The sequence below is a fragment of the Pelophylax lessonae genome, assembly GCF_965119305.1.
Source record: "Pelophylax lessonae genome assembly, chromosome: 3".
NCBI classification, from domain to species: domain Eukaryota; kingdom Metazoa; phylum Chordata; class Amphibia; order Anura; family Ranidae; genus Pelophylax; species Pelophylax lessonae.
In genome coordinates, this window is record NC_138770.1 from 451,160,928 (window position 1) to 451,174,533 (window position 13,606).

At 39.2% G+C, this 13,606-nt stretch overlaps 1 protein-coding gene across 1 annotated transcript in view; it reads right to left on the reverse strand.

Moving 5' to 3' along the window:
• Nucleotides 1-1,072: 1,072 nt before the first annotated feature.
• PEX3 (peroxisomal biogenesis factor 3) overlaps nucleotides 1,073-13,606 on the reverse strand; it is a 53,550-nt gene continuing 41,016 nt past the window's right edge. The window contains exons 9-13 of the mRNA XM_082249938.1: nucleotides 13,197-13,365; nucleotides 12,944-13,014; nucleotides 9,078-9,200; nucleotides 6,651-6,747; nucleotides 1,073-1,635 (exon numbers count right to left, since the gene is read on the reverse strand). Of these exons, the coding sequence (XP_082106064.1) occupies nucleotides 1,552-1,635; nucleotides 6,651-6,747; nucleotides 9,078-9,200; nucleotides 12,944-13,014; nucleotides 13,197-13,365 (544 nt within the window). The 3' untranslated portion in view covers nucleotides 1,073-1,551. The remainder of the gene's footprint in view (nucleotides 1,636-6,650; nucleotides 6,748-9,077; nucleotides 9,201-12,943; nucleotides 13,015-13,196; nucleotides 13,366-13,606) is intronic.

Sequence of the window (13,606 nt, forward strand, 5' to 3'; positions counted from 1 at the left end):
TCCACTGCCTCTACGGTCCTCAACCTTGCCTGTGTCATTGTGCTTTTTCAAAAGAGCTTGAACACCACATCTTGAACCTCAATCTGCTTTGAAATCTTTGTCTGGGAAAGACCTTGATAATGCAGTAAAACTACCTTGTGTCTTGTTGCTGTGCTTAGTATTGACATGGTGTATGTCCTGTGACATGAAATGAAATTTCACCTTGGTAGCAGAGTTTGGCTGTTCCTCACCCAGCCCGCTACACAGCTGTTTCTGTTTCAGTTATTGACTGTGTTTTTTTTTTTTTATATACATTCTTTATTTTTCCAGATATATAGAAACAAACAAAACAGGTAAACTTAACATCAAGAAAATACAAAATTTGGTAATAACAATATTACAGATATATCTATAAGATGAATAAAAATCTTATTTAAGGGAATATCTAGCAATAAATTAGTTGTTAGATTTCTAGATCTATACTTCTGCAAAATAAACAGTAGTCAGGAGGTGGATAAGAAAAGTGATGGGGGTGAAAAAAAAAAAGGCTTAGAGAGAATTCCTATACAGTAACCAAGGTGTCCAAATTTTAACTTTGACTGTGTTTCAACCTAAATATGAGATCGATGATCATTAGCACCTACTTGGTATAACTAGTTAATCATACACCTGACTCTAATCCTACAAAAATCCCTGACTTTGTGCAAGTGCACAAAGTGTAAGAATCAATGCCGGTTTAAAACCAAAGGTTAGTCACACCAAACTTTGATTTGATTTAGATTTTTCTTCTGTATGCTCACTTTGCAGTTTGTAAGTTGATTAAAAAAAAAATTAAAATATATCTTTTTGAAAGCATTCTTACTTTACAGCATTTCACACCTGCCTAAAATTTTTGCACAGTACTGCATTTTAGAACCAATGACATGCAATTGTCACAACCAATTTTTATCAAAAGTTGATTAAACATGGGCTAAACTGTCGAAAACTTGCTGTGGGTACAGCTAGCAGAGCAGAAGCAGGTGTTAAATCCAGAAAAGCAGCATGAATATGGTATATTCATCACATATGTACTTACTGGAAGCAGCTAGGCCTATTCATCAATAAAATCCCATGTTTATTATCAATAGGTTTAGCAATATTAAAATATTTTACAGTGCAGCAATATGCTGGTTACAAGAATTGGCTATTAAGGCGAGTAGAAGTCTTATTTGAACACAGTGTGTTAGCCATGCCACATTCATTTTGTTTATAACTTTACCGACTCACTTATATGAAAATGCAGATTAATAAATTACTGAAACTATTAATTAAAGACTTATAAGTTGAATACTTCTCACAAACCTGCAGCAAATAACATGATGGAAAATATAAAACAGAGGTTTGATTCTGCACTGACTTAATTAAAAAATTGATGTCCATTGTCACGCTAGGCATAGTATCCATTCTTCTGGTCAGGATGCAGTCATTTTACTTTACTTTAATTAAAAAGGAATGGTACGCACAATCTGTAAACATTATTGTTTCCTCTGGATTGAGGAGAGGTCTGGCACATTGGTGCCCAGTGGAGTGACACTACTTCTCTAGTTGCTGGGGTGTGCTGAAAGCCTCATACACATTAGCAGCAAAGTCCTTCACTTGTTCCATGAGTAGTAGTTCCTGCAGAGTGATCACAATGAAATAAGTGTGCATACAAATAGTAAAAGGGTGCAAATCATTTGTAAAATGCTGCTATCTTTGTTGCAGCTGCAAGTATAACATCCAACCAAACACTTTTAGAGAGATACAGTAAAACCTTGGTTTGAGAGTAACTTGGTCTGAGAGTGTTTTGCAAGACAAGCAAAATTCTTTTATAAATTCTGACTTGATAAATGAGCGATGTTTTCAGAGGTGCTTTTAAGTGTAGCAATACGGTTACATTCAATGAAGGTACAACATTTAGCAACTCACATGGTTGATGATTAAAACAGGCATATCTAGGTATGCAGGCATCCGTGGTAAAGCTGTCCACATAGACTGTCCTCCGCACCGCCAACAACGTCATCCCTTCCACTCTGCACTCCATGCATCACTTAAAGCCTTGCTTTCAGATAGCTCTACTGCAGGGTAGTCTTCCCAGGCACGATTGCAGACTGACATCGGTGAGAGCCAGCGGTGCGAAGGATGGTCTATGTGAACAGTTGCATACTTAGATGTGCCTCTTTTAATTATCAGAAGACAAAACTGGCTGTATATTCGGGGAGAATCTTGCTTACAAACAATGACTGCATTGGAGAAGCATGGAACTACAGAGGTGGGTGAAAGCAATCCACTGGAGGGGGCAGGGTGTGTTTTTATGAGGTTAGCTGCTAAAATACTTCCTTGGTCTATTAAATCTGGCCATACATGGATCGGAATTCATCTGGTTCAGCAGGGACTGGCTGAATTTCGATTTATGTATGGGCAGGGAGTTTGTACAGAAGTTTATCTACCAATTGAATTTTGTACAACTGCTCTGTCGGATTTTCCCAGCTCAATCGGTTTCGCTGGCTATGGCCTGCAATGCTGGACGGTGTAATCTGACAGCAGGGAAGTCCCCCACTGTCAGAATACAAAGGCTAAGCGTGGGGAAATCAAGTCTTTTTTTTTTCGTTCAACCCATTTATCTATGGGCTATCTAACAGTTCTCCCATCCTGCAGGACATATACCAGGAAGTCATGAAGGAGTTTTCTATAGAAAAAAACTGAAGAATGAGGTGAAGCCTGTCCCAGAACATAGAAACAACTTTTTCTTTTCTGCAACAGAAGTACATTAATGGTATATTGCTTGGGAAGACTGCACTTTCAAAATAAATAAATAAATAAATCTTTACCCCTAAACAATGCCAACTCCTAACAAGGGTAACTCCTATATATTGTTCTTTAGAATGTACAGAATGGTAAGATATTTGAGAATTTGTTAAATAGTTAAAGCAGAGTTTCATTTTATCATACTCTGCAGTTTTTAGCAAGGTAATGACTTCTATGAAGGACCAATCCTGTTATTGCATTTTACAGTTATATTTATAGTTAAGTGGTCTGTGCCCACACTGCATGGGTTAACTGCTAATTTGTGTCTAAGGGTGAAGAGAGCGCAGATATGCTAACCTAATCCACCGATTCTCCGAGCGCAAGACCATCCCCCCGCATACTAGCGGTCTTCTAGATGGACTGTTCTTGATGTCATCATGTCTATAGACTGGCTCTGGACATGAGGACAGAAAGGAACAGTCCACTGCTGGACACAGGGGATTGACGGATCACATAAGTATAGCCTTTCTGTGCGCCCCTGGACGAAACAAGCAGCTAACCCATGCTGTGTAGGCACAGCCCCACTGCATGGGACATTTTTTTTCCCCCTCCAGAATTCAGCGTTAATGTTTGTTAGGAAACATTGCTGTCCATTACAGAACAACAACAATACTAAACAGTTTAATTGCTGGAAAGATGCAGTAATGAACAACAATTTGAAGATGCAAGCACCCTGTTTCCATATTTCATTAGAATCGGTTTTAAAACATGCAGTGTTTTGTAGCATATCTGCATTTATCATTTATGTAAACTCCTTGAATACAACACGGCTATGAAATTACTGTTGTAATGGTAAATGCTGTGTTTTTTACTTTATAATGAAAAAAAAAAGTTTCAATTGGAAAAATACAAGCACCAAGAATATTGAGGGCCCGTTCACAGTATAATGCCGTGCGGGGAAACTCGCGTTCCATGCTGGTTTCCTGCACCACATTCAAATTGCACTGCCCTTGCGATATGAAGCAGGTGTCAGTGCAAAGGTAACAACACCCCAAATGCAGTGCGTTTGGCGACACTGGTATAAATGTACGATTGCAATCCAGTTGCAGTGCATTTCCAAAATTAGTGCATGGTGTGATTATTGGGCTGAAAATCGCACTGCATAGAACTGCATGTGAATTGCACAGGAACACTCAGAGTGATCCTATGCAATTCACATGCAGTTCCTAGTTTAAAAGGGCCCTACAGGCAAGTGTACACAGGGACAAAAAGTTGAAAATCTTCATTCTTTTCCTAGTTGTGAATTCTGTAACACAGATCATGATTAACCACTTCCAGTCTGGACCAATTCTGACATTTCTCTTATACATGTAAACATCTGCATTTATTGCTAGAAAATTTCTTAGCACTCCCAAACATTATATATTTTAGAAGCAGAGGCCCTGGAGAATAAATAGTTGTGGCTGCAATTATTTATGTTGCACGATATTTGGTTTATAGAACACAAATTTTCAGGAAAAAATACATTTTAAGAATTTTAGTGCATACAAAAAACAATATGATACCCAATTTTTTGATAAATTATAAAAGATGATGCTATTCCTAGTAAATAGATATCCAACAACATGTCAGACAATAAAATTTCACACACCTGTGGAATGGGGTCAAACTAAGGTACTTAAAAATCTTCATAGGGGACGCTTCAAAACAGGTTATCAGTTTAGAATTACACAATTGTTTCTGCCTTCACCCTGACATTTGCGACAATACCTTACATATGTGGTGCGATTGCTATTTACACATACGTGCAGGACCTGCATGCGCATTCGCATTTGTACGTGGGTACATGGGAATGGGGTTGCTTACATTTTTTTTTTCCATTTTTTATTTATTTTATTTACACTTTTTTTCTTATAGTCTTTTACATTTTTTTTAATCAACTTTATTGCTATTACAAGGGATGAGCAACATCCCTTGTAAAGGCATAGCCCATGACAGGTCCTCTTTATGGAGAGCTCTGGGGTATATTAGACCCTAGATCTCTCCTCTGGCCTCCAATGCAGCCGATCAAACACAGATCAACCTGATCGGCTGCTTCACTGGCCGGTAACGGTAAACAACTGAAACCGGACGTGGTAAAATGCTTGTCATTTCTTGTTTTCTGATGTCACAGAAGGGGAAGAACAAGAGAAGTTCCTCTCACTCTGTCCCAGACATTGGAAGTGGACAGTCATGTTGTTACCAGGCTCCCTCATTAGATGGGAGAGCCTGGTACAGGTGGCGGCAGGAGAAGGGAGGACCCCCTTCCGCTCCCTGTAAAGTGATTCAGTTAAAAGTGATTCAGTTGCTGTATGGGCACTTGGATCCCTTTTACTTTATTCAGAATCACCTGCTCTAAAAAATTATATCCTGATCATTGGTGCAGCAATGACCGAGATATCGCTGTTCCCATCCCAGGATGTATACTGAGCAAAATTATAAACGCAACGCTTGTTTTTGCCCCCATTTTCCATGAGCTGAACTCAAAGATCTAAGAAAACCGGGATTCATCCTTGAAGTGAACACCTCTCCAAAGTGCCAGAAGCCATCAAATGTGAGCATTTGCCCACTCAAGTCGGTTACAACGACAAACTGCAGTCAGGTTGAGACCCCGATGAGGACAAGCATGCAGATAAGCTTCCCTAAGATGGTTTCTGACAGTTTGTGCAGAAATTCTTTGGTTATGCAAACCGATTGTTGCAGCAGCTGTCTGGGTGGCTGGTCTGAGACAATCTTGGAGGTGAAAATGCTGGATGTGGAGGTCCTGGGCTGGTGGGGTTACATGTGGTCGGTGGTTGTGAGGCCGGTTGGATGTACTGCCAAATTCTCTAAAACACCTTTGGAGACAGCTTATGGTAGAGAAATGAACATTCAGTTCACGGGCAACAGCTCTGGTGGACATTCCTGCAGTCAGCATGCCAATTGCACGCTCCCTCAAAACTTGCGACATCTGCGGCATTGTGCTGTGTGATAAAACTGCACATTTTAGAGGGACCTTTGACCTTTTATTGTGACCAGCCTAAGGCACACCTGTGCAATAATCATGCTGTCTAATCAGCATCTTGATATGCCACACCTGTGAAGTGGATAGATTATCTTGGCAAAGGAGAAGTGCTCACTAACACAGATTTAAACAGATTTGTGAACACTATTTGAGAGAAATAGGCCTTTTGTGTACATAGAAAAAGTCTTAGATCTTTGAGTTCAGCTCAGAAAAAATTAGGGCAAAAACAAAAGTGTTGCGTTTATATATCATACAGTGGATAGGAAGCAGTTGATACTCAAGATAAGCACAAAACAGGTAGCAGACAAATGACTACAAATGTCATATGAATGTTCAACTTTATGACAAACCTGCAAAAGCCAATCTTGTTCCAGAATTCCTTTTTAAATCTCTTAACTATATCAACTGAATCAAACATTGCACAGAAGATTACACTACTAGAAAGAGCCATGCCAGAAAATTATACTTTTGATTTTACCGATAGTATCCAGCAAAAGTCTAACAAAAGTTTTATGCCTTGGGCTCACAGGATGTTAAAAACTTTGCTTTCACAGGCGTTTCACGGTTTTGTTTTCAGCCTTTAAACGCACCTCTATGTTAGCCTATGTGAGGCGTTTACAGGTGTATTAAAAGAGCAGTGTTTAGAGGCTGAACAAAAAAAAAAAAAAAACACATTACTTGCATGTTCAGTAGAGGAGCATTTGAGCAGAAGAAACACTTGACGTGCCTAAATGACAGGCACATTTAGTGCTTGAGTGTTCATTCATTTCAATAGCCAGAATAAATTAGGTATTTGACCTTTGGAATGAAAGAACGCCCATATGCCTATAGTGGTGTCTAAATACATTAACAATTTACATACCTGCACAAAGTGATTGGGCATCTCGCTACATATTGAGTGGATCTGTCCATTGACAATTGGAATAACTTTGGCCAGAGGAAGACTAATAGTAGAAAGGCTTTAAAAAAAAAAAGAAAAGAAGAGAAATGAAAAGCACCGTGAAGTGTCAACATACTTACGTATATATTGTCTCTGTACAAAATGTATAACACTGGCTAAATCTCAAAAATTTGCTGTACCATGCTCTGTTACAGTTAGGCCCGATTCCCACTGCTGCGACTTTGAAGCGGAAATCCCAGCACTACTTCGGCACAACTTCTTTAACAGAAGTCGATGTAAGTCGTGACAAAGTCGCACCAAAAGTGCAGGAGCCTTTTTCTAAGTCGGAGCGACTCAAGTCGCTTCTATTAGGGCGGTTCAATTGCACTTCCTGGGGCGCAATTTGTAATGCGACATGTGCTATTAAAGTCGGAGCACATGTTGCACCAGTGTGAACTGGGCTTTACATGAATACCCAGCTACATATTTTCAGCTATGTGTGGCCATTTAGCAGCAGCAATGACAGAAAAGATATACAAATGTATCCTTTTCCAAACTTACTCAATTAAGATATCGTTGAGGCTTTAACTTGTTCTGTGTTGCCCCACTGTGGGCTGTCCTTTTAACAGTATATGGATGTCCCTCAGTTTGCTAATACCTCTCTGCCCATTAGTCACAGCATGAATGAGAACAATGTTACAGGAAGTTTCTGTGTCTGGGAGTCTGCACTTTAGTCCCTCAGCAGGAAGAAAGGTGGTTAACAGCTTTAAGGCTGGATCTCAGGGTGCAGGAGAGGTAGCTTTTAAAGAGGTTCACACGCAGGGAGCCTGGCCACAATATTGCCTGCTGGGAGATTTGTTCACTTTTGTATACAGCAAGTGTATTGTATCGAGTGTATGTTTGATTGCACAGAATCACGTGAGTGTGCATTTGTTTTTATTTTTTTTTTTAATTGCGTGCACTATGTTTTTTTTTTTCATTTCACTTATTTAAATGCTTCTGAAACTCTGATCCTCAACATCCTGGTATAGCTGTTAACAGCTTGCAGGGAATCTGCAGCTAGATCTTTTATATTCTGAAAATCCATCCAGCAAGACGAGAGTGTGTCCACTGGGGAAGGTGGTGGTTGCACCCCAGTTTATATTGTTTGAACTCATAAGTAAACCAAGAGCTAGTTTTTATTGCAGCATACTGTATATGTAAATACATAAATTATGGGACTTTTTTCTTTCTGTGCATATCAAAGATAATGAGCATATGTATAAAGCATTTTGCACCTGCAACAACTCATTATGTGTAACTGTGGACACATTTTGTCAGCCATTTGCATTTTACAGTTGTTTTGATCAATTGATCAATCCATTTTACTGTATACACCATGCACTTTATTGCAATTCATTGCAATATAGGTTTTTGGCTCTATATATATATATATATATATATATATATATATATATATATATATATATATAAAATCATTTGTATTATGCACTTTAAATACGGTAATTACAGTAAGATTTAAAGTGACTCTAAAGCCTCAAGGTTTTTCCTGCAGGAAGGTAAAATAAAACTTTCTGTACTGCAAAATCCTCCCCTTATACTTACCTGAGCCCGATTCTTATTCACCGATGTGCAAGAGAGCAGCGCTGACTCCCTCCTCACTGGGCAGATTGATAACAGCGGGAGCCATTGGAAGAGGAGGATTGGGGCTGCTCTGTGCAAAACCATTGCACAGAGCAGAAAAGTATAGCATGTTTATTATTTTAATACAAAAAAACCCAAAGGTTTAATGTCACAAATGAACATTGCATTTTAAAGTGATACATTTTAGTAAGGTTTAACATTTTATTCATTATTAAAGTGGTTGAACACTCTCATTGAATAATTGTACTTATAGATAAGCCTATAATAAGGTCTAATAATAAGTTATAATAATAAAGTTTACCGTTTAGGAGATATTTACTGTATATGCAGCCGATTACGTCATCGGCGCATGCGCTCTGAAGGAACGGCCACCTGTGCCGCTCCTTCAGAGTCCTCTGTCATGATCGGCGGCTCCTGCACACATTTGCAGTAGTGACGTCACGTGGCTCCGGCCAGTCACACAGCTGGAGTTCCCGGAACCAGAAGGAAGACGGGTAAAGATGGATGCATCCTCCAGCGCTGACAAAGCATCGATGGAGGGCTTCCTTCGCAGGTAAGTTTTACATAATGCTAGTATGTGATGCAATAGTTAGGAAGACAGTCTTTCACATACATACACAGTATATTTTTTTTGGATGACTCATGTAGTGTTTTCAGCTTTTTAGGTAGACTGGCACAAAGTATTGTTAATTGTAACTAAATACTGCTTCAGAGCTTCAATTTAAATTTTCCTGTTTTAAAGCAAAACTTAGAAGAAAAAAGTACCTGTCTGCTGGACTATGCTGGGTAAGGTCTTGGTCATTAGGTCGAAAGAACTCCGCGATGCTGTCAAGAAGCCTCCCAAAGCCTCGACTTAAGCATGAATTCAGCACTGTGCTAAAATCCTGACTGTGAAAACATAAGACATATAATAAAATTACATAGTGTACTTCAGAATGCATTCTTCATTTCTAGGTAACTGTAGCTGTAGCTTTTTTGGACGTTTTCATCATGCAAAAAACACAACAATTTGTAACATTTGGCCCCCGGAAAACAAGAATTTCATTCTGGCATGTCAGTGGGAAGATGCAACACCTCACATTTCTATGACAGATATTTCATGTACAAATATATTCTTGTGAAATCAATTGCTTGTCTGAAAAAAGAACCACTCTAAAATATTGAAATCAAAGGGATAAATAAGTGGGGTGATGATCCTATATAAACGATAGAATACTGCCACATAGTAGCCTGGAAACATTTTCTTTAAAAGAAAAAGGAAGATTATTACAGCAGATCATCCATCTTTATTGATGAGATTTCCCATATACCATTATAGAGTACTTGTGAAGCTGTAGCACATTAAAAAAGTTGTATAAAACAACTTGCAGGCCCATTCATACTTACCTGTTTTCCTCTTTTACTGCACAAAAATACATTTTATAGAAAAATTCTCTTTACTACTATGCGGCTAGATCATATGTACGAGCAGCATTCAAAAAGTTTTTCATTAAGAAAAAAAAAAAAAACTTAAGCAAGCATTTTAACATCTGCTTATGGAAGAGTTAACTTGGACTTACATGTTGTAACATGTATGAACAGAGTACTATTTAATGGCGTTAGATTGATTTGAAACGTTTGCAAGTGTAAAATCAACCCTCTGTGGAGAAACATTAATTCTGTCAAAACTGAAGCAAGACCTAAAACCAAATGTATGAAACTTGGTTGGAAGGATGAAGACACCACTTTGATAAAAGTTTATGGAGATGATTCACCAAAAACATTCTGCAATATACAAATGGATAGCCCCGTTTCAAAGAAGGATGAAACAGAGTTGAAGATGATGAATGAAAGAGCATACCATCAACATCAATTTGTGAGAAAAAAAATTGATGCTGTTCGAGATTTATACGAGAATGACCGACAGTTAACGGCAGAAAAAACAGATAACATCCTAGACATCTCAATAGGTTCTGTTCACACAATTTTATCTAAGAAATAATAGTGAAAGCAAACTGCTCGTTGGGTACAAAAACTGTTGTGCCAAGATCAGCAACAGACAAGAGCAGAGCTTTCATCAATAGAGGTGTTAAACAAATGGGATCAAAATCCAAAGGACTTTCTCTATTTTTTTAAATATTTTTATTAAATTTCTTCGCATACATAACAAAAATAAATATGACATTACATTAAAATACATTGATTTTCACAGGACTATAGAATTTTTTGGTGTCTCCAGCTTATATCTTATCCTTCTTTTCATTTCCCCTTTTCCTTCTTCATAAAAAAAAAAAAGGGGGGGGAGAACAACCACTTTTCCCTCCACTCCACCCTCCCCTAAATCCAAAGGACTTCCTGATGTGAATTATAACTGGAGATGAAACTTGGCTTTCTTAGTAGGATCCTGAAGACAAAGCTCAGTGGAGGCAATGGCTACCTACGGAAGGAAATGGCAAAAAGCAAGCCTGTCAGGAACAAAGACTATGGTAACTGTTTTCTAGGATGCTTGGTTAGTTGACTTTTTGGAAGAGAAAAAGGATGGTAACATCTGCTTATTATGTAAGTTTATGGAAAAATTAGCTAAAGAGCTAGTCAAAAAGTGCTGTGGAAAACTTCATCAGAGTCAACTTCCACCACAACAATGCCCTTTTTCCCATTCCTCTCATCAATCAAAGGCAACATTGCGGAAATTTGGTGGAAAATCATTAGACATCCACCTTACAGTCCTGATTTTGCACATTCTGAGTTTGTCTTATTTCCGAACTAGTGGAGAGCTCAGCCCAGAAACATCGGCTACCCAGAGACGAATATGTGCAGTGTGTGGGAATTAAATCCCACCCGTTTTGAGGGCACATATATCTGATCTGCAAGAAAAAGGTTAATGACAAGGATAGAGCGCTGCACACCAAAGACAGCCCACTCTGTGAGTAAAGGAGCGGTTTCAGCCTCCCAGGCCACTTCCCTCTGATACATTTTGTCTTCCCACAGGGCTTAATTGTACAGACTCTACATTTAAGCCCTGTGGAAGGACAGAGAGGCATGGCCTGGGAGGAGACAGATTGAAGCCACTCCTTTACTCAAAGATCAGGTGTCTTTGGTGCGCAGCATCCTATTCTTGTCATCAGGTAGCTCATAGCAAGCCGGGACGAGATTCCTGGATGCCGGCAACCCTCTGCAAACGAGAACCACTGGATGGGTTTAAGCTGGTGCTTTGTGTGGTGCTGTAGGAGTTTTCTGAAGAATTAAAAAAAGTTGCGTTAGGCAAGAGGTTAATATACCCTATGTAATTTAGGAACCCAAGATAACCATTTCTCAGCCTAATAGAAGAAACCTTTTTCAAATGTAATGTTACATGTTATCTGAAAGAATCTCTTTGTGTTTATGAAAAGTGTTACTGCATACAGTTGTCTATGGAAGTTTCTTTATTACATTCTTTATTAGATTTTTAAGGTGTATCTAAACTCAAGAACAAAAATGTTACATCCTGCAGCTTACCAGTCCTCAGATGTGGTGATCGAATTCATTTTCTTTATTTCTGGGTGTTTTCTCATTTATTTTTACCTAGTGACTCTGTGACAACTCAGTGGCACTCACTGTACTGCATCTCTGGGGGAACAGCTTTGTCACCCTAAGTTGCTCAATCCCAAGTAGCTAACAGAGGTGAACTGTGAATGGCTGATAACACTATTGAACCACTTAACGTAGGCTCTTTACCATGTGACCAGCTGTGTCCAATCACAGCTGGCCACATAGTACACAGGAAGAGCCGTTGATCGGCTTTTCTCAGTTCGTCCCTGACAGGCACGAGTAGAGGAGTGCCAACTTGCGGCTCTCCTGACGGGGGGGGGGGGGGGGGGGGGCTTGGGGTGTCTGCACTGGTAATCAGAGCATTGATTACCAGTGCAGATCCTTAGGAGGGAGTGCCACTAGAACCACCAGGGATGCCCACCATGGCCACCAGGGATGGCAATCAGGGCTCAGGGAGCCCCCCAGTGCCATCTATCAGTGCCCATCACCAGTGCCCATTATTGCCCACCAGTGCCACCTATTAGTGCCCATCAATGCCACCTATCAGTGCCCATCAGTGCCACCTGTGTCCATCAATGCCGCCTCTCAGTGCCCATCAGTGCCGGATATTCGTGCCACCCCATTAGTGCCACCCCATCAGTGCCTCCTCATCAGTGCCTGTCAGTGCGGCCTCATCAGTGCAGGAAAAAAACGTATCCATTTACAAAATTGTATAACATAGACAAAAAAACTTTTTTTTTTTTTTAAACTTTTCTGTCTTTTTTTATTTGTTTAGCAAAAACGAAAAAACCTTGCGGTGATCAAATACCACCAAAAGAAAGCTATATTTGTGGGAAAAAAAATGACATAAATTTGGTTTATGTACAGTGTTGCATGACCACGCAATTGTCATTCAAAATGCAACAGTGCTAAAAGCTGAAAATTGGCCTGGGCAGGAAGGGGGTGAAAGTGCCCTGTATTGAAGTGGTTAAGTGAACACGCTGCACTACATATTTTGTTACTGGAACACATATAACAAAACACTTTCAATGGCATACTGAACAAATCAAAAGAGAGCAAATTACAGATGTCCAAACACTTAAAGAGCTTACGTGCAAGCAAAGGACAAAACATAGATCCTTTACCTTTCTAACATGTCCCTGGTTTCATTTAGTAGCCGTATTGTGATGACATCTTTTTCTGTCAGTCCACATGCCTAAAAAAAAAAAAAAGTATACATAATCAGAAAAGACAGTAGGGTTACAGCTCTGAACTATTTAATGTTCATCTCATTTCTCTAAATAGAATACAGTACACAGGCAACATTGATTCCGCTATGTTTATAAGGGGTTATTTAATGGCATAGCTAAATATAACTAGAAGTGGGATAGAAAATACCTGAGATGTTAATGGGTTCTCTTCATCTGCCATCATAAATCGACACAACATTGACTTGCTTTGAGATGCCTCTACAGCTGGTGTTTCACCGTGTTCCTCCACCAACCTTTGTATTTCTTTGATATGTTTCTCCAAATCCATAAGAGAGAGAGAGTGCTTTAGAGATAAGCTGTTAAAAGAGGATAATCAATATACCTGTCACATATTTCCAAGACTCTTAACATGAATTTGAGATACCGTAAATACAATTTGGTTGATCGGGGAGTTTTAAGCACCACACCCAATATTATCAATGAAGAAAATGAATGAAGACTGAGTGGGGCTTTTTAGGTGCTGGAAAATGTGCTTTGCACTTTTGTTTAAGGAGATCAGTAAAATGAGATCAGTTTAAACACTGTCCACTATCTTCA